The 27,232-nt window shown below is 45.9% G+C and overlaps 1 protein-coding gene and 1 non-coding gene across 3 annotated transcripts in view; both read right to left on the reverse strand.

The window, feature by feature from the left end:
* dync1h1 (dynein, cytoplasmic 1, heavy chain 1) overlaps window positions 1–27,232 on the reverse strand; it is a 53,571-nt gene that overhangs the window by 23,161 nt on the left and 3,178 nt on the right. For both annotated transcript variants that reach the window (XM_014211261.2, XM_014211188.2), the window contains exons 2-41: window positions 21,344–21,431; window positions 20,679–20,852; window positions 20,309–20,564; window positions 19,843–20,029; window positions 19,319–19,590; window positions 18,535–18,762; window positions 17,186–18,262; window positions 16,849–17,028; window positions 16,346–16,495; window positions 16,073–16,219; window positions 15,745–15,885; window positions 15,278–15,454; window positions 15,036–15,146; window positions 14,781–14,900; window positions 14,163–14,402; window positions 13,853–14,008; window positions 13,478–13,591; window positions 13,254–13,364; window positions 12,811–13,020; window positions 12,483–12,629; window positions 12,051–12,217; window positions 11,433–11,606; window positions 9,924–10,278; window positions 9,435–9,629; window positions 8,914–9,196; window positions 8,469–8,569; window positions 8,192–8,351; window positions 7,727–7,967; window positions 7,329–7,512; window positions 6,819–7,031; window positions 6,080–6,318; window positions 5,639–5,795; window positions 4,995–5,222; window positions 4,596–4,826; window positions 4,141–4,281; window positions 2,847–3,080; window positions 2,002–2,208; window positions 1,480–1,601; window positions 1,032–1,197; window positions 132–295 (exon numbers count right to left, since the gene is read on the reverse strand). In XM_014211261.2, coding sequence (XP_014066736.1) covers window positions 132–295; window positions 1,032–1,197; window positions 1,480–1,601; window positions 2,002–2,208; window positions 2,847–3,080; window positions 4,141–4,281; window positions 4,596–4,826; window positions 4,995–5,222; window positions 5,639–5,795; window positions 6,080–6,318; window positions 6,819–7,031; window positions 7,329–7,512; window positions 7,727–7,967; window positions 8,192–8,351; window positions 8,469–8,569; window positions 8,914–9,196; window positions 9,435–9,629; window positions 9,924–10,278; window positions 11,433–11,606; window positions 12,051–12,217; window positions 12,483–12,629; window positions 12,811–13,020; window positions 13,254–13,364; window positions 13,478–13,591; window positions 13,853–14,008; window positions 14,163–14,402; window positions 14,781–14,900; window positions 15,036–15,146; window positions 15,278–15,454; window positions 15,745–15,885; window positions 16,073–16,219; window positions 16,346–16,495; window positions 16,849–17,028; window positions 17,186–18,262; window positions 18,535–18,762; window positions 19,319–19,590; window positions 19,843–20,029; window positions 20,309–20,564; window positions 20,679–20,852; window positions 21,344–21,431 — 8,248 coding nt within the window. The remainder of the gene's footprint in view (window positions 1–131; window positions 296–1,031; window positions 1,198–1,479; window positions 1,602–2,001; window positions 2,209–2,846; window positions 3,081–4,140; window positions 4,282–4,595; window positions 4,827–4,994; window positions 5,223–5,638; window positions 5,796–6,079; window positions 6,319–6,818; window positions 7,032–7,328; window positions 7,513–7,726; window positions 7,968–8,191; window positions 8,352–8,468; window positions 8,570–8,913; window positions 9,197–9,434; window positions 9,630–9,923; window positions 10,279–11,432; window positions 11,607–12,050; window positions 12,218–12,482; window positions 12,630–12,810; window positions 13,021–13,253; window positions 13,365–13,477; window positions 13,592–13,852; window positions 14,009–14,162; window positions 14,403–14,780; window positions 14,901–15,035; window positions 15,147–15,277; window positions 15,455–15,744; window positions 15,886–16,072; window positions 16,220–16,345; window positions 16,496–16,848; window positions 17,029–17,185; window positions 18,263–18,534; window positions 18,763–19,318; window positions 19,591–19,842; window positions 20,030–20,308; window positions 20,565–20,678; window positions 20,853–21,343; window positions 21,432–27,232) is intronic.
* Window positions 13,667–13,803, reverse strand: LOC123726825 (small nucleolar RNA SNORA8). The gene has a single exon (XR_006758978.1). It is a non-coding gene; the product is annotated as a small nucleolar RNA SNORA8 (small nucleolar RNA).

Below are 27,232 nucleotides of genomic sequence, written 5' to 3' on the forward strand. Positions count from 1 at the left end.
TTGGTTATAGCCTGGAACAAGCACCTGGTGTTATTCCTGGCAAGGGAAAACTCCAAGCCATATTAATAATGCTAAACAATCTTTCCCCCAAAGATTCTACTAGGCTACTTCCCTAAGGACTGAACACACACCTGTCCTGGAAGAGGCGCAGGGCCTCGTGGGCCCAGATGCGGATGAGACCCTCCACAGGGAGTGTCTCCAGGGGCCGCAGGGCCTCGAAGATGCCCCTCACCCAGCGGGACATCTCACGGGGAGAGTAGATGTAGTGGGGCTGAGTGTCTTGGGTGAAGCGTTCCTGTAGTGGACAGAAGGTCAGTTCCCTTAAAGCACATCTAATCTACCCTGGTCCTGGATCAGTTTGTGACGTTTTGCTAACAACCATAGGGTTTGGCAAGATGGCATAAACTGATCTGGGACTAGGCTACATCCTATTCTACCATTGTGTTCAGCACTATAAAAATCGGACATTGAGAGTGATTCCTATAGTGGCTCTTATACAAGACATTTGTGAGGATGTTGTACCATAGAAATGGCTGCTGCTATTACTGCAGATAACTGTAAATATTACATTAGATAATACTACTGTTGATAATACTGGTGCTGTAGATCAGCCTTTCTTAAAGTATGGGTCATGACCCAAAATGGGTTGCGACATGTCAGAGTAAAAAAATAAATATATCTAAAAAAAAATAATAAAAAAATAAAAGTGCAACTCAGGGTCTCAACTTACTGTTTAGAGTCAGAATAGTACAATACACAATTTAAAAATGTGGTTTTGGATCAGCAGTTTCCTCTCTTGTTTCATCAGTCACTGACAGTTAACTATTTTTAGATTAGTATGTTAGTCTAAGCCAGCCGTCTAACCTAATTGTAGTCGAATACCAACCGGGCACGCGCCCAGGGGCCCTGACCTCCAGGGGGCCCCCATTGATATCATGGCATAAGTCATGGCAAAATGTGATAATAGTCAAAATACTACTGTAAATACTTGTACTACTTTATCCGTCTATGTTTGATATGCGAGCTCTTACCTGAGACATAGTGTAAAACTCCACCATGGCGGCGGTGAGTGGCTCAGCGAAGGTACGCAGCGAGGGGATGAGACGCAGCATGGCCCGGTTGAAGGTGCCGTAGATCTGAGTGAGGGAGGCGGGGCCGGGGTAGTCCACGTACACCACTGGCACGTGGCGCAGGAACCTGGAATTCAAAAAATAAAATAAAAATCACACAACAGTTACTCATCATTCAAAACCGACCACAGTGAGTCTAGTCCGGGGTCGTATTCATTAGGCACCAAACGGTAGAAAACTGACTGAAACGGGTAGGGGACTACTTATACGAAACTCTCCTTTTTCTGCTTCAAACGTTTTGCTACAGTTCGTCACGTCGCTGTGTACCATGTGAGTTGCTACTACTAAACAAGACCTAGGATAAAGCTACATGGTTTCAGAATGGACATAGGTCATGTTGACAGTGTACCTGTGGGTGAGGGGCTTCCTGCCGGGATCGGTGGGGGGGTTACAGGCTCCCACAAACTGGATCCTCTCCAGCTTGACCCAGGTCTGGTCTGAGGTGCGGTAAAAGCCTCCGTGCTCCACCATCTGCAGGGGGAAACACCAGAGGAGGGTGAGCTAATGCTCACGCAGGAACTCAGCATAACACAGGCCTTAGTGCAGGGGTAGGAAAACCTGTTCCTGGAGTGCTGCAGGCAACACACCTGACCAACAGATAAACGATCAATTCAATGATGTCCTAAATTCAACACAGGTCGGTTAAATCAAAAAGCATGAAGTGCCTGCAGCCCTCCAGGACCAGGGTTGCCGATCCTTGCCTTTGTGTTTAACTTCAGAACACACCGGCCCATTCTCAAATAGCATCCTTCCTGGTCTCGCTTTGCTTCAGTATCACTGATAGGTGGGAAAGGCCATTAAGGAAAGAGTCATTTTTAACCTATTGAGACACAGCCAGTACATGTGTTTGTACACGCTGAGATCGCCTCACCTGTCTGAGGAAGGAGATGACCCTCTGGGTACCATACTTGTCCATGTCGGGCAAGTTGATCTCATCACAGAAGAGCACGAGCCACTTGCCCAGCTGCACGGGGGCCAGGACCACACCGTTGGGCGTGCGACGGTACTCGCAGTAGTGATCAAAGGTCTTTAGCAGCAGCTCCGGAGTGGTGGCACTGGAGAAGTTCAGACCCACAACCTGGGAGCAGAGGTGAAAGTGTTAACTTAAGCAGGAAGAACGACTCATTGGCACACTTGAAGATTTAGCCTCTGGTCCAATGTCCACAGTAGCATACTTATTGTGGTATTAGCAATGTATTGGGTATGCATTCCAAGTTGTATGCATTCTAAGTGGACATTGGAAGCTGACCTAAGTCCAGCTCTAGGGTGACCAGCTGAAGACATGCAGGGTGTCCCGGCATTTGTTCCAATTCAGCACAAAACAAAAATCACGTTTCTCAATATGCATACTACCGTGCTCCACACTAATGCGCAGAGTGCATTCTCCGAGGGCGTTCTTGAGAACGCATAAAACATGACATTTATTTTAATACATTGAGTAATCTTTTACACGTTTGCCTCGTATTTCTTTGCATACTTTCAGTTGAAGCTTGCATCGATGCATGCTTCAAAATACGTACAAACGGAGTACGCATTTGATAACGGTACTCGGTTTCGCATACTTTGATTTGGACTAATACGCCGACCCTCCAGTAGTATGCATTTTCAGAAACACCCCATGACTCAGACCATGGTCAGTTTGGACTACAATTGACACCCACAGATCTAGCGCCGTCTAACGCCAGTAAACAGCATTCCTGATGGGACCACACTTACCTCCATGTCAGGCAGAGCTCGGAGGGCGCTGAACAAGGTCATGGTTTTACCCGAGCCGGGCGGGCCGCAGAGGACCAGGGGCTTGTGCTCAGCCAGCCAGGTGTAGAGCAGGGCTTCGTGGCGCACCGTGTCCAGGGTGGGTACCACGACATCCGGGCTAGCCACCTTGTGGGTCTCCACTTCGATCTGGGGCACCTTGCCCTGCCACGACTGCCACTCGCCGGAAATGGTGACCTGACGGGAAGAAAAACAAGGAGGGTTGGAGTATAATTCTAGGGACAAGAGGTTTTCCTAGTTAGCTCATATAGTCAGGAAAAAAGGAAAAACTCAGGTCTCCTGTCAGGGCCTAACACGGGCCACATGCCGGTAGATTTTGGAATTGGCAGGTAAAAATTATATTTCACCAGCCACGACGGCAGGTGGTCAGGGCTTGACAGTGCAAGTATTTCATTAGTCAAATATGATCACATTTATAGTAATAAAAATGCTGCAGTAGCAGTCTTAGAAGTATTTTAGCCGTTTTGTTTCATAGCTGGTAAATGTAAAATAAAAAAAATGTTAAAAAAAAAACACAAAAATTAAAATATTTTAAAAAATAAATAAATAAAATCGCACAAAGAACTATGAATCCTCACGCTGTAAACTGCCTCACTTGGGGCTGTGCACACGTGAAGAGCTGAGTGAAAGATTCATTTTTACAACGAATAATCTACTGAAGTGAGACTTTGTCCTTGTGTTTCCCAGCTATTTACATAGTTTTGTTCACAAGCTAAGTTGTTTTAGTTTCAACAGCTAGGGAAGAGAAGACCACGTTTCTACTAGTCAGAATCTCACGGGCACAAACATGACTTGAGTTCCGTTATCACGGTAACCTCCCGCCCTTAAAGGGGCAGGTGAACATTTGTCTCATCTGCTATATTTTGGCTAAAAGACTAAGGTCACAAAAAATGAAATTAAACATATCACATTACCTCTTACTAGTAACACATGTGTTTTAGAAACATTACAAAGCATGCTCATCCATTTGTTTGTTGGTGTCATTTTAGCAGCAAAAAAATACTAATTTGTCTGGCAAAAATTCTGAGTGGCTGGTGGACCAAAAAGTTAATTTAATTTGTAATGATTAATTTAATAGTTAAAGTTAATTTGAAGCCCTGGCTCCAGTTCTACCACAGGATTAGAAAAATAAGAAAAAGGAAAAAATAAAGTTTTGAATTTCAATGACATTTAAATGGGTGATCCACTTTGTTATTCAGCTTGATGATCTGAGATTGAAGAGCACATCCATTCCTACCTCGTAGTCGATGATGGGCACGTTGGGCGCAGAGGGCAAGGGCACAGTGGTGATGCGGCGGATATATTCACCCAGCTCGCCACGTATCTTCAACCGGCCGTCGCCTGAGAAGGACCACAGCACGGCGTAGATCAAGTACCTCTGTGGACCCACCAGGCAGAAATATGGTTAACATTTATAAAAACCCATTCATTATTTTCTCTAATATATTTTTGTACAAAAACCTTCATTCTCCGGTTTAAGTCTCCAGTCTGACAGGATAGTTTCAACTCAATCAATCCAAAAAGTGAATTGAAAAAACATTTGCACCCCCCCCCCAACTACTCGATTCTTAAACTGCAATTTCAATTAATCTCCTAAATTTAAATGAATTAAAATGGAATTGACACCAAGCCCTGGGGGGACTCCATTTAGCCTCCCCACAAGCAGGAGGCGCTGTGGCACCGCTGACTGACCTGCATGTAGCGCTCCAGCTGGTCGTTGGGCATGGGGAAGTCAGAGTGGTTGTTGTTGTAGAGCGCCACGTTGCGGCAGGCCTGGTGCAGCATGGAGAACAGGGAACCCATACAACGCAGCCGCGTGAAATCCATGATGTGCTCCATCTTGGAGGCGTGCTCCAGGGTCTTGATCACCAGCCCAGTGGAGGTGAAGTATGGCTGCAGGATGGCCGCCGTGTCCCTCTGGATCTGGAGCGAGAGAGAGAGGACAATGGGGAGTGTTACAAGGCTGTTAACGTAACGCGAGATGAGCAAGGGCTGTGTTCAGTACGGAGAAAATGTTTTCCAACAGAGTGAAACAAGTGTTTTGTTATGGTGTGCCCTACTGAACAGGATCCGGGTAGCTACAGTACCAACCTGCAGCATGGGGGAGGCGGTCTCCTCGCCCTCGTCCTCAGTGCCCTTGTGCATGCGGAAAGCCTCATCTTCGCCCTCGTCCAATGGGATGCTGCGCAGGCGCGCCAGGAAGTGGTTGAAGATCATGTCAGTGCTGAGCACGTCTTCGCTGAACCAGACCATGCCACAACGTGACACAGTGGCCAGGGTGGCATACTTCAGATCCTGCACCTCGAACATGATGCGCACCTACAGACACCACATTATGGAGTTATGAGAGGAATGCTGATGTCACAGGTCCAAATGTAAAATTGTTGGACCAATAAAAAGCTGGCGCTGGAACACACCCAGAGAAAATTGTTTAGTGTAGAGGTGCTGACTAATGGTGAATAAACCGTAAGCTATAGAAATAAATAAAAAAAGTCGCACACACACTTTTTCTAGATCTTTTTTTGGACTAAAAGATAATGACCAGTTTTATTCAATGGCGCAGTTTCACAGACCCAAATTAAGCCTCCACCTGGAATAAAACTGAATCAGTATGCGCAAGTGTGTTTCAAATGTTGACTTCATAAGGTGACCAATGGTATTACAGATGTAAAGCTCATGTCATGGTACTGGATTGTTTTCATTAAAAAGGATCTGGCTCGAGGGACACGACATACGTTTGGTGGCAGGCTGAGACGCTCTCCGTTGGGCAAGGTGAGCAACTTGTTGTCGTCCAGCACAGAGTTGAGATTCTCTACCCACTCGGGGTCCACGTCACCATCGAAGATGATCCATTGCCGTTTCTGCAACTCGCCTCTCACGTTGTCAATGATCCTGGGATGAAAAATCCCCAAAACAATCGATTAACTAATTGACTGGAATTGTATATATAAAAAGAGAAAACCTTCTGAGTGTCTTCAACCTGACATTGACAAGAGACACCATGTGAGGATATGACAGAACTGAAGTGACTTGGTGCACAGAGAGAACAAGAGGGCTTAGTACGGAGCTCTGGGGGCCACCAGTCGTGTCGCGAGACCATGTGGTGCTTAAAATCAGCACACTTCATAGAATGGCTTGAACAACAATACATTACATTAAAGCCTGCTAATACTTACTTCCTGAGCACGTGCGTGAAGAGCCCATCGGTCCACTCGCGTGTGTTGGGGTCCAGGGTTCCGTACAGGTGGTCCTTGCTGATGGCCTTGGGGTCGATGATGTGGGCCACACCCTCCATCCCCTCCAGGCGCTCCAGGGCCTTGAGGAGCACCCTCCAGGCCATGGTCTTGCCACTACCAGAGGGTCCCACCATCATCAGGCCGTGGTTGATCTGGGTGATCTGGTACAGTTGGAGCACCTGGAATGATATGATATGGTTTAACATTACAGATTTGACACTTGCTGACATCTTGGGAGTGCAGACAAACTTGGTTTCAAATTCAAACATTTGAATCAATGTCGGCAAAGGTTCTAAGAGAATTACATTCAAGTGAGAGTTAATAGTAACGACACTGTCATAGATGTAACAATTGTCATCAGGATAAAGACAGTTTGGCAAAACCAATCTATACTACCGGTCAAAAGTTTTAGAACACCTACTCATTTAAGGGTTTTTCTTTATTTTTTACTATTTTCTACATTGTAGAATAGTAGTAAAGACATCAAAACTATGAACACATATGGAATCATGTCATAACCAAAAAAAAGTGTTACACAGATCAAAATACATTTTATATTTGAGATTCTTCAAAACAGCCACCCTTTGACTTAATGACAGCTTTGCACACCTTGAATGAGTAGGTGTATATTTCTGGGTGAAACCATACAGAATGAATAATTGGGGATTACATTACGTACCTTCTCAACCCACATGCTGCCCACGTCGTCTCCGTCTCCATAGGTGAGGAACATCTCGGCACAGACCTTGCGGAGCTCTTCGCGCAGAGCCGTCATCTCGCCGCGCATGTACTGCACGCCGGGGAAGACGTCCGACAGCAGGCTGAACAGCAGGGGGATGTCCTCAGCCACCAGCTTGGGTACCATGGTCTCACACACACTCTGGATCAGGATCTGAACACAGAGGTTAGGTGACATCCCTTTCTAGAGGTCCTATCCCTTCCACAGGGACACACCTAGGTTAGGTGACATCCCCTTCTAGATAACAGAAATGCCATGCAATATTGGCAGTCCTTTTAATCTTTATACTTTGGGTGGCATGGTCTCCTAACCCAGCGTAAGAAAATATGGCTCATGGGATTAGCTGGTGGTCATACAACTGGAAGTGTATTGTGATTGTAGTTTTAGTATGTTTTTAATGCTGCAAAAAAACTGAATAGAGAAAACCCAAAGATTCTTCAGTTCCTTTACCTCCTGTTCGGGGAGGTTCTCTGCGATCTCGTTCTCGTCCACATTCTCGCCGCGCTCACGCTTATCCTTCTTGATCCTCTGGATGCGCTCCCGCTTCACGTTCCCGGCGCTTACCAGCACGCTCTTGAGAGCTCGCAGGCCAAAGTCGTAGTGACTCTGGGAGGACAGCTGTTCGTCGCACAACCTGCAGGTGCACAGAGAGAGAAATAGATTTTCAGTCAATGAGAAGGAACACAAAACCAATAGAGTGTAGCTTTCAGGGGTAGTAGTGCTGGCATGCATGACAGATTCCCCATTATTTGATCTCTCAAATGTTGTTGGAAATATGCAGCAGAAACGATATTAACCCTCCCACCCCCCGAGCTTCAAGCCCCGGCCTGGTTGAGTACAGGACATACTTGAAGAAGGGCACGATCTTCTTGGCCAGGATCTCTGCGGTGCGGAAGCCTTGTGAGTAGAGCATGACCTGGGCGATGAGTTGGCGGTCAGGCTTGGTCATGGCCAAGGAGCGGAACAGCTTCTTCAGATTGTCGGGCAGGTTTGAGCGGCCGGCGTAGCCGGGGTTCATGGTGATGAAGATGGCCATGTCGGGGCTCACCTTCACCTGCTTGTTGAGCAGCTCGCAGGTGACGGGAGCGCCTGGAGAAGGGGGAAACGATGACATTTTTTAAACTTACATTCTTAAGTGCAACGCCATATGAAAACATGCTTGGTATGAAATGAACGATGCGATATTATCAGCAGTCATTCAACATTTTATGTTTTTTATAACATAGGGCCTCTCGGTCAATACATTTTCATGGACTAAAAAGCATTTTCAAATGAAATTCTAAGAAGCTTTTAATGAGTCTGGAGATACGTACTGCGGTCTCGGTTGGGGTTGCTGTGCTCCCTCAGGGCCACCTGGATGAACTGGACCTGCTGTGACACAGCCGACAGCATCCTCTCCTCCAGACGATTGAACTCGTCAAAGCAGCCCCAGGCGCCTACCTGGCACAAGCCCACGAAGATACGACCCATCGCCTGGAGACAGATAAACAGATCTTCTTTAAAAAAAAAAGATGCTTCTCTGATTCTGAAAATAACATTAAACCAAGATTAGCCTCTTTTAGCGTAAAGTATCAGTCAGTATTAGCGTACCTGGAAGTCGAAGGTCTCGTCACAGTTGAAGACCAGGACGAAGCGTCCCAGCTGGTGACCCAGAGCCTTCACAGACTCGGTTTTTCCAGTTCCGGCGGGCCCTGGAAAAAAAAAGAGAGCGAAAAATCACCAGAGGATACGCTATAAAGTTGCAACTCAGTTTAGCTTTCAGAATTTAAACTGTCTACTTTATTGGCTATGTAGAGTCTAGAGCAGGCCTGGGCAATTCCAGTCCTCGGTGGCCTGATTGGTTTCACACTCCCCCCCCATCCCTAGCAAACACACCTGATTGAAACAAATAACATTTTTAACTGAAGATCATGATTAGTTGATTATCGGAGTCAGGTGTGTTAGCTAGGGCAAAAGTGTGACACCAATCAGGCCTACGAGGACTGGAGTTTCCCAGGCCTGGTCTAGAGAGTGTCATGCAGTTCTTGGAGCGTACCAAAGGGAGCTCCACCGAACCTGGCCTCCAGGGCCTGGGTCATGGTCAGGTAGCAGCGGTCGGTCAGGGGGGTCTGGACCAGCTTGTCCTGGACTCCTAGGTACTCAAAGCCATAGTTGAACTTGGCGTTGGCCATCTGGATGGACAGCTGCTGCAGCACGTCCGTCTGCTTGGGATCAAAGTAGAAGCGCATCTGGCTGAGCCACTCAAACGACTTGGGGTTGTCGACCTTGTTTTTGATCAGTTGCCTGGTCACGTCCCTCTGGTGGACCAGCTCAGTGATCTATAGGGAAGGAACACAAACAGTTTACTTATTAATCCGTTTGGATAGTGGGGACTATACTTCTAAGTGCTTAGAATTGGACTGACAGAGAAAAGCTTGATGCCGAAGTCTGTGCATTTAACAATAATAAAAACAACCTTTGAAATCCTACTTGGAGAATGCTCTTCTAAAAAGCTACACCCATTTCTTCCAAACCAACTCGTCCAGATTGTCTGCCGATGTGTCATCTTCCACTCACCAGATGTTCCAGCTTCCTCCTGCGGAGTGGAGGCTGCTCCATCAGCACGGTGTCAGCCAGCACGTTCAGGGTGGCCTCCACATTGGTCAGCACGCTCGACATGGGCGACATGTCCCCGCCACCCGAGATGGTGGTCAGAGCGGCATCCACTTTCTCAGACCAGTCAATCTGAGCCGACAGCACTACCAGCTGAGCCTGGAGTTAGTAGAGGGAGAGAGAGAGATGGTTTTCAACATGTTTAATTGGTTCCAAGATCTTTGTGGGCGTTACTGGTCTGACTACAATTTTCATGGATATTCTTTCAGGGCTACTAACCGGATTACTATCTGTTAACCACTTTGTCACATATTTTTGTGAAAAGGGCTATGTAAATAAAATGTATTGATTGATGATAGTGGGTCATGGCCAACTTCTGTTGTGTCATTGCCGACTCAACATGATCATGGCTGGACTGCTGGATGAACAATAGCCCACTGTGACGTTCCGTACCTGGTATCGGTCGATCCAATCGATGTATTTATCGAGTTCGATGGAGTTGCCCTTGTTGAACGCGCCCACCTCTGTGACCGATTCGGCTAGCAGCTTGGCCAGAGTGACCCGCATCTCCTTCTCCACCAGGGTCAGCCAGTCGTTGATCTTGGGGTGCTCTAGGAGGTCCACGGGGGTCTTGTAGAAGATCTCCTCGCCCTCACGGGATGAGATGCCCAGCACCACAGTGTTTTCCTCATTCAGCAGGATGCTGGAGACGCCGGCGAACATCTTCTTGAAGTGCTTCTGTAGTTTGGCCACGTTCTTGCTGTTTCCGATGATCTCCAGTAAGTCTTCATCACCAACGAAGTAGAACCTGGTAAACATAAATAAACATGTGTATCCTGAATGTGTTGACCATCAGTCACTTTACAGGACTAAATGACCAGCAATTACTAATTTCTTCAATGGGGGGGGGCTAAATATTACAGCTAAAAAAGCTTAGCTTGCTGCTTAGCCTGCTAAGACTATGCATATACAATCAAATAAATATATATATAATTTTATTTAAAAAACAGTAAGAGTCAACAATACTTTATAGCTATAATATAGCTAACGTTAGCCAGCTAATGAGAAGCTGTTATCTGCTGGATGCTTTCACGTTTAGTTTGTCTGGATTTGTTGCTGTTCGCTAGCACATGGACAAGCACTACTGCAGTAGTCAGACATGACACAAATTACCAACACAGGTGGATCCTTCCTTTATTTTTGCACTACACAAACGTTTATGAGAACAGTCAGCCCACAAATGCTAGCTAACGTTAGCTTGCAAATCAGAGTTGAAAAATGCTGGCTAGCAAACATGAGATAGCAGGGATTTTAGCTAGCTAGGAATTTTAGTGAGCTATCAAACCTGTCTGGTGTGTTTGGTTAGCCTGCTAGCTAGTAGCCTGTGACGTGGGAAGCAAGGTTAGGAATTAAGCTAGTTAGCCTGTTATGCAGGCGATGACGCTAACCGTTTAGCTAGCAAGCTAAACATTTGGCTAGCTGGTGTCGGGAGTATAAGGTAACTTTAGTTACAGCGTGGTGAGGGTGAATTTAATTATTTCTTCAACATCTTGCTAGCTAGCAAGTTTATCTAGCTAGTTGTTGCCAAATGGTCTAGTTTTCTAGCTAGCAATATTAACAAAGCTAGCTGCACAGTCACATTGGCTAGCTAGCAACATGACAATTTCTCTATTCAAGGCAGTGGAAACGCAATTCGAGCTAGCCCACGAAGGCCAGCCCAACCCAGGGTTGACTTTTAAGTGCGAAGCTTTAGATACGGCCCTCTCTTTTCAGAATTCAAACCAAGAGGTACGCTACAACAGCACTTGCTCTTGGTTTGAGCCATTTCTATTGAGAAAAGACCCTACACTTTAGACCGGATATATGATTTCCCGGATTTTCCCAAAAACGGATGTCCCGCCCCAGGAAATGAGAAACGGCCTATGGCAGATGCCACTATTAGAGACATGGATAACATCTTACCTTGGGAACGAGGACCTCTCCCTCTCCAGGTACTCCCCCAGGGCCTTCTGGATCTTTCCCAGCAGGTCGGCCAGCCTCTCCAGAGACCTCTGCACCCCCTGGATGTTCAGCACGTCCATCACCAGAGGAGACTTGGTCACCTTCTTCATCAGAGCCAGGAACTCTGTGCTGATGCTATATGGGAGAGAGAAAGAAAAGGTTGAGTAATGCTATCTTGGGGTGGCAGGTAGCCTGGCGTGTAGCAGCGTTGGGCCAGTAAACGAAAGGTCGCTGGATCGAATCCCCGAGCTAACAAGGTAAAAAATCTGTTGTTCGGCCCCAGAGCAAGGCGCAGTTGCCGATGAAGTAGATGTCGATTAAAACAGCTCTGCCGCACCGCTCTGATTCAGAGGGGTTGGGTTAAATGCAGAAGACACATTTCAGTTGAACAACTGACTAGGTATCCCCCCCTTCCCCTAAAAGCTTACCAAGATCTTTACCAAGTCCTCCTTCCCATAGACAAGGTTCTTTGACCTATTCCCAATTTTAGGTGACAAGGGGGAACCTCAAATATTTCCTTGATTCCTTCACAAAATGTATTGGAGGAGAAGATCAGAAGGGAAGAACTACGGATCTTACCTCGAGAACCTCTGGGTCTCCACAGGCAGCAGGTGTTTGATGTCAGCACTGCCAGTGAAGATGCCCTCCAAGTAGACCCAGCGACGCTGGACATCGATCCACACGTCAAACAAGGCCATGATCCGATTCAGCTTGTCCTCCCAGCTCATAGCATCTTCCTCAAACACCTGGATGGCACAGAAGGAACCATTAATGCCTCATTGAAACCAGAACCATACCATGTATACTGTGTATTCTTATACTAGACTGAGTCAAGACAGGAACTCGAGATTCAGACCAAGACCAGCCCAGACCCCTTTGAGATCCAGGCCCAACCTCTTAAGAAACCAGATCCCATCACGAGACCAAAGCTGCATTTATATGATGTGAAGACCACAAGATCAAGAGTACATCTCTAGCAAGAACCCATTTCAATTGAAAACGTCCACCGACCTTGTAGTAAGGTGACAGCTTCATGGCTGACACGCTGTTGATGTGCTCCTTGACCTTGTTGAAGAGGTCGTCCCAGCCGCGGATCAGACGGCACTTGTTCTGGTAGTTGATCAGGTCCAGCTCATAGGCGTTCCAGACCTCGCGGATCTGTCGCGGACCAATGGAAAAATAATACATCAATGACTTGATCACCAATTGGTCAAAAGGTGCACTAATATTGCAGTCTCTATGGACATACTTGGCTACCCAGATATTAAATCCTTTATCCTTTTTGTAATTGCGCTGCAGGGAACAATAAAGATTTGTTGAAGTGGAATGTTGTGGTTACCTGTTTGAGGAACTCCTCCAGGGCCATCTCTCCCTGGGCCACCAGCAGCACGTCTCTCACCACCATCTCGTTCTTCTGCAGGTCCACGTCCCAGATCTGACCCAGGGTCAGCTCCGACAGCACCCAGTTCACGTGCAGACGCTTCATCAACTGCTTCCAGTGACGGTCCTTCAGGGCCTCCGACTTCAGCTCGATTACCAGCATGTTGATCTGAGTGACGGACAGTTCAGTGTTAGGATAGGAAACTCGATTCAGGTACATTGTAGACGTGATCAGGATGTTATTCAACATTAACATGTACAAAGTCCTTGTCCAAGCTTTTCCCATCCAAGAGGAATGTCAACCAGACATGGTTCAATTTTTTGTCTCAAGTAACTACTTTTCCATTGCAACAATGCAATGTCTAGTTTCGACTAGTACCGAGGGAGATTCGGGGGTCTTACCTTCATGTAACTCTTGAGAAGCCTCTGGACATGCTCGTAGGACGCATACTGCCTCAGTCGAGCTGGGAAGTTCTTCAGCTCGTTTAGCAGGCCGTCTAAACTCTGACGCAGCTACAAAATTGGAAATACAGATACACATTACACTAACAGACTTGGCCCAATAGATAGGCCCAAAACAGACATGGTCCACAGTGTCCTTGAACACAAAGACGAATTAATCTTACCTTGCGTGGTTGAACAGAGACCCAGGGCTGCTCCTTGGCCTGGTCAATCTGCTCCCACACCTTGGACAGCTCTGACCACACCCCCTTCAGGTCCTGCAGCTCCTCCAGAGCCACCTACAGCACATAGAAACAGACCAAACTTGAGCACCACAGAGGAGCATCTGAGGACATCTTACTGGGAAGTGACATGTTTGTATCGACAGATATACCAGGACTCCAGGCACAACGAGGCAAGGAGAACAACAATGCCAAATGCCGAATTACTCTTGCACAGACTAATGAACAGTCCAAATGCAGTAGCGGCTGGCTGCAGATACCATAGTGCTGAAAAGTTAACACCTCTAGTTTAAAAAGACAGAGGTGTGATAATCATACCTGAACTCTCTCTTCGCTGCCGCTCAGCAGGCCAGTGTCGGTCAGCTCCAAGGCCTCTTTGGCGCGGGAACACTTATCCCGGTCATCCTTCAGCCGGCCAAACTTGCCCTCGTAGATGGTGAGAGACTGGAGGGCCTCCTCTGGACGCAGGCCCCCCTATGGAACAACAGATCTAGGATCAGCTTATATCCTCACCAAAATTCCAAGTGCAAAACTCATACGAATGATTTATGCAAAGATCAAATTAAACAAGACCATCCTATATATCAATCTTTCAAACAAAAATGTATCTTAAATTATTTTCTCTTACAGCCACCGGTTTGGTCTTCTCCCAGTCGGCAAGGAGATCGATGGTGCGACCCTCCACGGCTTTGTCTTCCTGGACGATCTTCATCTGCAGGTTGGCCACCTGCTGCTGGATGGCCGTGTCCTTGCGCTTCATGATGTCGCTGAAGGCACCCCACTCGCCCTCGATGTTGTCGATGTACAGCCACGATGGCGGGAACTGGAAGCGCTGCTTCTCGAGAAGCCGCTGACCGTTGCGGAAAAGCTGTGAAGAAAGAAGTCAGGATTTTAAAAAGCCACCCATCTTTTCAGATCAAAAATCAAATGTACTCAACACATACAGTTTACAGCAGGGTAAAAAAGGGCAGTGAAATACTTGTGCTAGCTCCATCAACAATGCAGTACATTTATCAACAATTTCAAGTAAAAAAATGGCACGTATTAGAAGTAGTAGAGGGAGCATGCATAGTAGCAATGAACTGTATTTAAAAATAGAAAGTGGGTAGTGGAATCAATAGTATATAATAGAACAGCAGTGTTGACTGTGCGAGTGCTTGTGTACGAGTTCTCACCCATGACAATGATTTGAGGTCACAGCTTGTGAGGATCCTATGATTTTTTTATTGTTTTTTACAGTACTTACATCCACGTTCTTCTCAAACTGCTTGATCTTGCGTTTGAGCGTCTGGACATAGGTGATGAAAGTCACAGCATCTGAAGTGCTGGCGGTGTCCACAGAGTGCTGCTCCAGCTCTTGGCGGGACTGTGGTGGGACAGATGAAGACATGGGAGTTGAAATCAGATAGACCAATAGTCTGCTCCAACAACCACACTAACAGTTTCATGCTAGTTATGACATTGGAATATATTGCCAGTGACAACAATGAAACCGGCTTACCTTGGAGATCTGGGAGTGGAAGTCCTGCATGTTGTTGCCCAGCATCTGGCCGAACCTGCTAAGAACCTCCTTGTGCCAGGAGTCATACTTCAGGTTCACCTTGGACTGGACCTGGAGTTGAACAAAGTAGATATCCAATCTGCATCACCACATTTCTAGGCAACAATACATCTCATGAGCGCACAACTGAACAGAACAGCAGAAATTGCTCTACTCTACTGCTGAATCGTCAGTCTCTTTACCTTGCCATAGTCAATGACCACGGGCCCAAACTCCTTCTTGGTCTCGGCGTTGTCGAAGGTCCCCCTGGCTTTGCGGATCTGGACCAACAGGGCCTGCCACTTGGTCAGATCCTCCCCCAGGCGGTTGTAGATGTTCTCTGCCTGCATGTCCCACAGGCATTGGTACTGCAGCCACACCTACACAACAGAGACACATGGGTGAGTGACAGAACCAATAGCTGAATGGAACTCCATCTTGGGGTGAATCTCAATAATCGTTACTTGCTTCCTTGTGTTCAAAAGACATTGGAGGACAAGGTACAAGGGGAGGAACCAAGGACACAAGGAAAGACAAATTGAGAAAGAGATCCAGTATACTTTATGGGTGTTTCAAATAGCTAGCTGGCTTAATTTAGCACATATACAGAAATGTTAAGGACACCAATACATCAACTATCCCCGTCACATCAATACGATTGATCGCATACCTTGACGTACTGCTCCACCTCGTTGACGTTGTCCTTGACCGAGTTGTAAGCCTCCTCCAGGGCTGCCGGGCCGTCTGGCATTCTTGTCAGGGCGTTCCTGTAGAACTTCTCCTCCTCAGACAGCTCATAGTGGACACCCACCTAGAGGCCAGGACACCAATACATCAACTATAGCAACCTATACCAAAACATCCCATGTACTCGTACCCAGCATGCTAGAGAGGCTAGCTTGATGATATCACTGAATTCAATACTAACTTGCTAAGGAAGCTAGCTAGGTGATAGCAATGAATTGAACATATAAAAGTGCTCTGCATGGCCTCCAGACCTGGTATCTCTGGCTCTGGATCCTGGGCAGAGAGAGGATGACCATCTTCCAGGCAAACATCTCCTGGTAGAGCTTGTAGCGACAGTCTTCAATGGGCGGGTTCAGGTAGATCACTTGATTGGTGATCCTCAGCTCATGCACAACGTTCTTTCACAAGTAGAAAAAAAAAAAGCATAATACGTTTCATAAACTGCAATTTGTGCCTTTGGGAAGACATTTTATATGTTATATTCTTACCAAATCAATCCTCCTACTGTAATCTTGGACCCTTACCTTGATCTTGGGCTCTCCGCCAGGCTTGTGGCTGACTTGAGGAGCCTCTGTGTCCATGTCCACATCAGCCTTGTCCTCCATCTGACCCCGGAGAACCTGGGTCCAGGCCCTGAGCCCAGCCTGCAGACGCACCCCGAGGATCCTTTCAATCTACACACAGGGAAAATAAAATTTGTAATGAATATTGATTCAATAAACCACTTTTTTTTTTTTTTTTTTACCAGAATAGGGACAAGCAGCAACAGAATAGGTGCTGGTATTTGTGGCCCCTACTGGTCATGTTCCAGGACAACTTTCCGGCTCGAAGGACCATGAAAAAGAGTGCCAACTTGTAATTGGAGTACTTCAGAGAGAGGTGCCATTTTAAATACTGAATAGGAATTTTCTCAGGAATGTGACCAGCAGGACACAGGGTAAGAGCCTCAAGACACAACACAACACAGAAAGTATACTGGAGAGTGTTATAAGGATTTTGGAGAGTGTTGTAAGGGTTTTGCACAGACCTCAATGTCCAGCTTGTTGACCCAGATGGGTAAGTTAGAGTAGGAGTGCAGGTTGAGGTCATCCACAGCTTTCTGCACGCGGTTGAGGATCTCTGTGAAGGTCTTGTGTTCGTACATGCAGGTCTCGAGAGAGCGCACTTCAAGGTCGATCTTCTCCTCGATGAGCAGGAGGTCATCCACCTGGAAAACAAAAGACATGAATATCATACATTCAGGGCGGAATGCAAACATACGATCTTCAAGTGCGGAACGCAAGTCTAGCATTGCTGTCAACTGCACGCTTAAAATAAAAAATTGCCAGGTGAGATCCAACCTTATGGTTCCAAAAAACACTGACCTTCTCCTGGAAGTTGAAGACGGTCTCGGCCAGGCGCTGGACGTAGGGGTCCAGTTTGTAGGACTCCCAGACCAGGGCAATGCCCTCGGTGACCAGAGCCTGCACTTCCTTCTTGAGGCCGGCCACCAGCAGCGAGATTGAGATGCGCTCCTCCACCTTCTCACAGGTGCGCTCGTACGTGCGCACGCTCTCGATCAGGGAGATGGCGAATGGATAGAGCTGGTTAGCCTGGTGTGCCTTGTTGACGATAGCAAGCGGCACACGGAAGCTCAGCCACTTGAGGTTGCGCACCTCCTTAGACAGCGTGATGATCTCTGGCAGGAAGTTGACCTTGAGCTTCAGCATGTTTCCTGTGCGACCGCGGGCCCGGCTGGTCTCAATGGTGAAGATGCGGCCCGACACGCCCAGGTTGCGCTGCTGCACCTTGCGTGCCCAATCGTCAAAGATCTCCTGGGTGTTGAGCTTGGCGCGGAAGCTGTCACCATCCTGCTTCAACTTGAGGCCCTCCACATGGTTCTCCCAGCCTTTGCCCAGCACGTCTTCCACACGCTTCATGTAGGCGGTCAGCTGCCGGTCGATCTGCTTGGCCCAGATGATGGAGCCCGACACAGGTGGCAGGTCACGCACGTGGCTCATCTTGCATGATTGGCTCTGTGGGTACTGCACCTTGAACTTGTCATGCAGCGACTCAATGTCATCTTTGACTCGCTGGATGAGCTGCGTCTGGTACTCGCGGATGGCGCCGCGGATGTGGGGGCGCACGAACAGGGCGTTGAAACGTGAGAAGATACGGAACATCTCGTTGGCATTCTTGGCCGTTCCCAGCTGGTCACGGAGGCGGGCGGTGATGCGGGTCTCCACGCGGTCGATGCGCTCGTCGTAGCGCTTCATTGCTGCCTCCCAGGCCTCCATGCCCTCCTTGGACACATCCAGACCATCCACCTCCTTAACGTTCTCATAGGCCAGGTTCACCTCCTCAATAGCGTTAGCGTCCGCAGCGTCGAACAGCACCTCCGCCACCTTCATCTCAGTGGGCTCCACCGCCTCGCCTGGGGCGTGCTGGGGCACCGCAGACACCTTGACAAGGCATAGAGAGAAAGAACCTTTTAGCAATGACGAATGATATTACCACTTAGAAACCAGCAAGGGCGACTCTTGACCAAAACGGCAAGTCATTTTGGGGTGAGAGGAATTCCAGAACTGTATTAAGCCTACTCCTGGACTTAAAAGTATGCTCAATAGAAAATCTCCATCAAAAGTGGTTAAGTCCAGATATAAACTTAATCTGGGCCCATAACACCAACTCTCGGGGGGCACTAGCCATTGACAAATCTTCGTCTCTTTCTTACCTGAGGCCTGAGTACACGAACGATGACGGCCCTCAGCTGCTCGTGCTGCCTGCGGAAGCGCCTCATGTGGTCGAGGCGGGCCTGGAGCTTGCGGTGGGCTGGGCTCAGGCGCCACACCATCTTCAGGTTTTCCTCCCTCTTCCTCTTCACGATGTCTCTCAGCAGGACCTGCAGCTTCTCATATTCGTCCTCCCAGGTCTGGAAGACCTCGAAGCATGCCACCATCACCTGCAATGGGGTAGAAATTAGTATCAACTAAATGCTACTATCAACTAAATGCTATTAAGTCATGTCAATACAACAATATAGAAGAGTATAGGAATGTTTAAGATGGGTTAGCTGACAACGACACAAAAACCATGTGCACCCATCCATGGGGCGTAAGTCAGTGTGTTGTTGTGAATCTGGATGGCCAGATTGCTAGCAAGAACGACAAGAAACTGCCGTGTGGGGAATCGTAAGTAGCTCATTTCAGCTCGTTTTATCTTGTTATTGGTACCATGTCTTGTTTTGACTGATGTCATGTCAATGCTAATATGGCTAAAATTCACTTGCTAGCTAGCTAGCCAACAACTAACAATGTATTTGAAAGACAAGTGGTCATTGTGCAAATGTATTCATGTTGTTTTCAATAAACATTGGGAGACGAAATATAGCTTACATGTTGTCAATCTAAGCCAACTCTGTCTGTTTTACCCCATAGTTGCACACGTCTCGTTTTTTTGTGTGCCAAACAACCAACTCGTCTATGGAGTATTTGTAGCAGCTGCCACTGTAGACTCACCTTTTCAAACTCCTCATAGGCCACGTGCATGAGCTTCCTGGTGCCCAGCACTTTGAGGAGCTGGGAGCTGAGGTCTCGGGAGATGGCCTCCACCAGCCGCAGGGCTCGCTGAATGGGGTACTTGGTGTTACGGATCTTCCTCAGGTGGGTGAAGATGGCCACCAGCGCCTGGCGGATCTTATCCAGCTCAGTGGCTGACAGCAGGTCGTTCAGGGGGAAGTCCTTCATCAGGGGGTTGTAGTCGTTGACCGTCTCCACTGCCTGCTTCAGACCTGGGAAACAGATGGGGGGGGGGAAACATATTCAAGTCATTAAGTCTAATAAAATTATGGCACGTTCTAAACATAGAATTAGAATACAATAGGATCTCCATGGTTCTAAAGTAGTGATGTCAATCATAAAGTGGAAAATGTATATTGATCGAAGGTTTGAGTGACAAGTCCTAAAAAAGAAAAGGAAAGGGTTCCTCGTAACATCCAATTCATAAAGAGGTATTGGCGCTTGTTCCATCAAACACAACTCACCGGTGTCAGTGTCAAAGCTGACGGTGGCGTGGAAGCGCTTGCCGTGCTTTAGGATGTCCAGAGTGAGCAGCACTTCGGGGCTCTCCCTCTTCTCCTGGATGCGGTTCAGGGCGCGCTCCAGGTTCAGCCAGAAACTGATCTCCTGCAGGGCCGTCCCAGAGGCCGGGTCACGGTCCAGCTTGGTCACCTGACAGGAAGAGGAGAGTATTCAAAACAATCATTCAGACTAGCCGGAGAACACAAAAACCACAGTAAGAGAAGCCAAATGCAACCAACAAGCCATGGTCATGTTCAGTCAGTGGCAAGCGTTTCAAAATGGAGTGAAGCGGGGAGGTACTAACTTATCGTGTTCTATATAAACACCATTTCCCCACCCTCTTTGTAAAACGTTTTGCTTGAGTATGGCCTGCTACTGAACACCACCCGGCACCCAATTTCTCAGACAAGTCATTGTTTCGACCCTCACCTTCTGGATTTCCCGGATCCAACGGTTGACCCCCGACTGTAGCTGGTTGAGGAAGGTGGGGTCCTCCACCTTGTCGCCAAAGTCAGTGACCTTGGGCTTCTCACCGCGTTCGTAGCACGCCTTGGCGATGTTGAGGATGATGGGGTGGATGATAAGGCTGATCTCTGGGATCTCGATGTTCTGCTGCAGGTGAAGCAGGCCCATCTCCAGCTCTGCAATCTTCTTCTCCACAGAGGGAGCCATCTTGTCGCCATCCCTGGACCAGGACAAAATGGAGCCATTATTAACCCACTGGGTATAAACGAGATGCGCAAAATATGAAAACAGTTTTACAAAACTATCATGATAGTCCACTTAGTTCCTGGTTTACCTGTCTGCCTTGCCAGATTCACGGATGTAGGACTTGAAGAAGGGAGCGACGGCATTGCTGATGAAAGAGTGCAGGGTCTCATAAGGAGAATCCTCACTCAGAGTCAACACGCGCACCTGGGTCGATATGGGCTTGTCAGCGTCAATAACTCCAGTCCTCTTGATGAAAGCCAGACTGAAAAACAAGTTGTAAAATGTCATAATCCACATATGAATAAACAGGGATATAGGTTAGTTGATGTAGTATTATGCAATGTTAGGAACTGTTTCACCACAGTTTGATACACAAAGGTAGCACGTAGGGCAGGCCTATCTAACCAGGAAAAGAATCAGTATAACTATTCCTAGGCCCGTCTTAAAATGGAAATCATATGCCATCACAATCTCAAAATGGATATCACTTGATGATCTTGCGGTCAAGGATGACGCAGGGCTTAAAAACAGACTCAGCGACATGACAGTTCCACAAGCGGCAGGGTGAACCGAAGATATTGTAGACTGCAAGACAATGCACTCACAGAGCGCATGTGCACGCTTCACTCTCCTACAATATGATAGCTTTCCAACAACTGGGAGGGGGGGATTAGGTTCTCGCTTCACACTCTTCGTTGTTGCGTAATTCTCCCTGATACTGCCATTTACTTCCTGTATCATAAAAGTTCTTGCCTGTTGGACTTGAGCCCATAGTGGATGTCAATGTTGATGTTGTAAGAGATGCACTCCTTCTCTTCCTCTCCTTCATCCCCAACATCCTCTGAGGAGAAAAAAAAACAAGAACGCTAGTCAGTGAATGCACAGAAGCATAGAAAAAGGGTGTATGGATTCAACCTACATTACCTAAAGCACAATATTTAGCATCCCGAAGAGGAAAGCCCATTCTAAAATATTAAAACACAAGTAGAAAATAATTCAAATGAAACAGCAGCATAATGTTTTAATGACATTAATACTTTAGCAACTAGCCTATTTAAGCCTACACTACAGTTTGTTCTTGGTGCAGACTGACTGCCATTGAGGCCATGAAAACAAAAGGTAAGTGCTATAAAGTGTTGTGTTAGGGCCAAATGTTGGCAGGGCATTAGGGTTGGGCGATATCTGGAATGCTACCGTCCCATCCAAACATGGAGGTGGGGTGGGGGTCAATTTATATTGCGCACAGAGGGGTCAATTGGTGGGAAGAAAGCAATTTAAAAGCATAAAGGACACATTGGTTATACTAGAACTGTGATTTGGTGCAAAATGTATTTAAAATTGTTCTTAAAGCCACAAAGAAAATCTCATTAAATAACTGTTCAAAACAGTGTTGGGCCTAGTTATGTTTATCTAATTATGGCTGCAGAATGGTAAATAATTTCATGGTAGGACCATGTTTCTCGTCCATAAAAATACTCAGATCAGTTATATTATTAGCCTACCATTTAAAGCCGTCAAGTGTAGGCTATTGTTATTTCATCTTGATTATCTAGGTAAGAGCACCTGCGACATTCGTACATGCAGCTACTTTGACATTCTGATTATATATATATTTTTTTAAAAGAGCGCAAGTGACAGGATTTCACTTAGTAACTATAGTAAAGCCTCCCTCATGCAAAAATAAAATGGAATGAACACGGCTGACTTAGTGGGAAAGAAAAGCACATCGTCGCCTGTTTGGCAGTTCTTCAGTTTCAGGTCGAATGGTGGTGAGCCAGCAGACCTGGCCGAAGTCACTTGCAGAAAGAGTCAGGGCAAAGGATGGACCAACTACAAACCTCCGTCAACAGTTACAAGTCCATCACCTGTTGAGTTCGCGACTCCGGGGCAGTAAAGGTGAACATGCTGGTGTTCCTTGCCAGAAACCTTTAGGTAGGCCATAGACATGGTAAAAAAAATAAAAAAATAAACTAGACCTAAAATGGTTCCTTACTGCGTTTTATAAATGTAGTCTATATTAAAATCCACATGCATCTTATTCGAAAGACAGTTGCGCTGGTCAGCGTGACTATAGTGGGGATTTATTGAAGCTCAATGTTAAAATAAACATTTCCCTACCATCATATATATTACACCAAACTCGATGAAAACGTACAAATCAACTTGTCGAGGTAAAACACACACTCCCTGCCTATAGTCATGATCCGTCCGGCCGTTACCGAGAACCACTATACCGGATTTTTTACAGAGAACCACTACTTTGAAGAATCTCAAATATAAAATATTTTGATTTGTTTAACACTTTTTTTGGTTACTTTTTGATGATTCCATGTGTTATTTCATAGTTGTGATGTCTTCACTATTGTTCTAAAACTTTTGACTGTTAGTGTACGTACACACACACACACACACACACGCACAGCGGTCTAAGGCACCTGCATCTCAGTGCAAGAGGCGTCACTACACCTGGTTCGAATGCAGGCTGTATCACATCCGGCCGTGATTCGGAGTCCCATAGGGTGGCGCACAATTGGCCCAGCGTCGTCTGGGTTTAGCCGGGATAGGCCGTAATTGTAAATAAGAATTTGTTCTTAACTGACTTGCCTTGTTAAATAAAAAGGTTACACACACACCAAAAAGTTATTTTGATGGCATTTATGAATGTCCCCATCACCAGTAAAATATATTCAAAACCTATTTCTTTCACTTATTTGTTGTGCCGTTTCGTTGTTCATTTGTTCAGTCATTTCATTCTCAACCAGGATAACTATGGAACGCCGTTTGAAATAACACTATTTGACGTGTCAAATAAGCTTGTTGACCAATCAGGACCTGGATGACTACACGTCACATAATTGAACGCGTTCATTAATTTCTTACATAGTTATTACACTATCCCTCGTATTTCATATTTCACAACGATTCATCGATACGTATGCTATGATGCTGGTAAAGTTGTCTCGCGCACCTACAGTGCTGATAATAATTTTTAAAAAAGCTAGCTAGCTCATGGACGCAAACAATGTTCTTCCCCAAAAACATAGCAAAACGAAATAATCTGTTTCAGTAACTATAGCTAGGTGTCATCTAAAATAACCCTAACTTATAAGACAGTTATTTGATTAATGGTGGTCGGACTATATGAAACTAGCACAATAAGGATTAGCCACAATAGTGGACTTTGTGGTTAGCCTTCAAAATAAGCGTAATTGACAGTGATGCAAATGCATACAAATAGTAGAATTATGCCATAATTGAATAGATCATGCTAAACGAGGTTGGAATGTTATATAAAAACAAAAGACAATCTGTTAAATTTGACAAATCTGTTGAAATCACACTGGATGTATTAGACTTTAGAATTGCATTGGTGGCATACTTATTTCACTGTACAGCCTTAATAACCTATGGATCAATGACATGGGGTATCAGTCAACTAAGTGACACCCAGAGAACATTAGCATCGTAGCTCTTATTGCAGGACTCTGAAACAACTGAATTGAGCCACATTTATTGTCAACCTGTGTGTATTGAACACTATTCCCGAGGAAAAACAGTACTGCGTGGGTGTTTTGGAGTCTGATAACTCTGAGGATGTTGGGAAAAAATATCTTGGGTATTGAGTTGACTGTTATTCCATTGATTCATATTGCACTGCACAGTTTTACAGTGCAATATGAATGTCAATACACACAATAGGCTGACTGGGGAGGTGATTTCACCGTCACAGTCCCGAGATAAGCGCTGCAATGCTAATATTTACAGTTGTGTTCGGTGGGTGTCACCGAGTAGACTGATACCCCATTTCATTGCTTCACACTTCAACCTTGTTTAACATTAGTCTAAATATGGCATGATTCCAGCAATTGTAAACCTCTTCATCACCTTCAAATAGGTACTTTTATTTTGAAGGCAAACAGCAAAATTCCACTATTGTGCCTAATCCTTATTGTGGCTAGATTCACAATACGGTCCGGACAAGCCATACTAGCCAGATGAAGCTAGATGGCTGCTTATAACATTAGCTTTGGGCAACAGGGTTAAGTAGCTGGCTAGCTATTGATTTTCATGAACTGAAGTTCAATTTCTAAAAGCAAACAAGTGGCTACCTAGCTAATACTTACTCAAGGATTCCCGAATCATTGCTAAGAATATTGAAAATGAAAGCCGTTTCTACTGGTCTTTGTTTTCAGGCTGCTTGTATTGGTGCTAGCTAGGTACCATGCTAATGTTAGAGCTAGCTACCCCAGAAGTTGCGGTCAAACAAATAATGCTTTATTACCAACGCGGTATTGTAAACACATCGTTCGTGGCCGGTGTTTGCAAACTTTTTTGTTGAGCATTGACAGTGCTACGGATAGTAGTGGTGGCACTTGGCTTGCACGTGCAAATTCAGAACACACAACATTCTATAACAGAACTGTTATTTGACATGCATCTTTTTTGACACAAAGACCCAAACGGCATTCCATATTATGTTGTGAAGCTAATAGCAGTGACGCTATTACTGTGTAGGGCAACATCTGAACAATAGCGCATTTGGAAACATTCGTGTGTACCGGTGCTCGACCAGTCGCAAAAGCCAACATCACCCACGACAGAGAACGGTTGATAGTCAAGGGCAATTAATTCCATTATCTTGGCGTTGATGGATTGCCGTCGTCGAGTTGTCTCGCTGAAATTTTGTTACCTTAAAAAATAACAAAATTAAAAAGTATCTGGGACCAACAGATACATATACAGTGCATACGGAAAGTATTCAGACCCCTTCCCTTTTTCACATTTTTAGAATGAGGCTGTAACGTAACAATGATTAAATCGTCCCCCCTCAAGCCTACACACACAATACCCCATAATGACAAAGCAAAAACAGGTTTAGACATTTCCACCAAAAAATTACTGAAATATCACATTTACATAAGTATTGAGACCCTTTTGTCAGTACTTTGTTGAAGCACCTTTGACAGAGATTACAGACTCTAGTCTTTCTGAGTATGAAGCTACATGCTTGGCACACCTGTATTTGGGGAGTTTCTCCCATTTTTCACTGCAAATCCTTTCAAGCTTTGTCAGGTTGTATAGGGAGCGTCGCTGCACAGCTATTTTCAGGCCTCTCCAGAGATGTTCGATTGGGTTCAAATCCATCCTCTGGCTGGGCCACTCAAAGACATTCAGAGACTTGTCCCGAAGCTACTCCTGCGTTCTCTTCGCTGTGTGCTTAGGGTCATTGTCCTGTTGGAAGGTGAACCTTCGCCCCCGTCTGGTTTTCATCAAGAATCTCTGTGTACTTTGCCCCGTTAATCTTTCCGTTGAGGCCGACTAGTCTCTCAGTCCCTGTCGCTGAAAAACATTCCCACAGCATGCTGCCACCACCATGGTGCCAGGTTTCCTCCAGACGTGACGCTTAGCATTCAGGCCAAATAGTTCAATCTTGGTTTCATCAGACCAGAGAATCTTGTTTCTCATGGTTTGAGAGTCCTTTAGGTGCCTTTTCGCAAACTCCAAGTGGGCTGTCATGTACCGTTTGCTGCGGAGTGGCTTCCGTCTGGCTACTCTACCATAAAGGACAGATGGGAGAACCTTACAGAAGCACTCCACCTTTCTCCACAGAGGAACTCAGTCAGAGTAACCATCGGGTTCTTGGTCAACTCCCTGACCAAGGCCCTTCTCCCCCGATTGCTCAGTTTGGCTGGTGGCCAGCTCGAGGAAGTCTTGGTGGTTCCAAACTTTTTCCACTTAAGAATGATGGAGGCCACTGTGTTCTTGGGGACATTCAATGCTGCATAATTTTTTTTGGTACCCTTCCCCAGATCTGTGCCTCGACACAATCTGGTCTCGGAGCTCTACAGACAATTCCTTCGCTCTGACATGCACTGTCAACTGTGGGACCTTATATAGACAGGTGTGTGCCTGAATTTACCACAGGTGGACTCCAATCAAGTTGTAGAAACATGTCAAGGATGATCAATGGAAAAATGATGGACCTGAGCTCAATTTCAAGTCTCATAGCAAAGTGCCTGAATACTTATGTAAATAAAGTATTTGTTTTTAAATTTGCATTTTTTAAATAAAATATAAAGCTTTAGCTTTGTCATTATGGGGTATTGTGTGTAGATTGATGAAGAAAAACATGAATTTATTCCATTTTAGAAGAACAACATTTTGAAAAAGCGAAGAGGTCTCTATACTTCATGCACTCCTAGTCATGTGAAATCCATAGATTAGGGCCTAATGAATTAATTTAAATTAACATATCTCCGTATGAGAACTGTAACTCAGTAAAATCTTAAATTGTTGCATGCTGCGTTTATTTTTGTTCGGTGTAGTTTAACCTGTTATGGCTAGGGGGCAGTATTTTCACGGCCGGATAAAAAACGTACCCGATTTAATCTGATTATTACTCCTGCCCAGAAACTAGAATATGCATATAATTATTAGCTTTGGATAGAAAACACTCCAAAGTTTATAAAACTGTTTGAATGGTGTCTGTGAGTATAACAGAACTCATTTGGCAGGCCAAAACCTGAGAAGATTCCATGCAGGAAGTGCCCTGTCTGACAATTTCTTGGCCTTCTTGATTATCTCTATCCATTACAGGGGATCTCTGCTGTTACGTGACACTTCCTACGGCTCCCATGGGCT

Source organism: Salmo salar, chromosome ssa01, assembly GCF_905237065.1.
Source record: "Salmo salar chromosome ssa01, Ssal_v3.1, whole genome shotgun sequence".
NCBI classification, from domain to species: domain Eukaryota; kingdom Metazoa; phylum Chordata; class Actinopteri; order Salmoniformes; family Salmonidae; genus Salmo; species Salmo salar.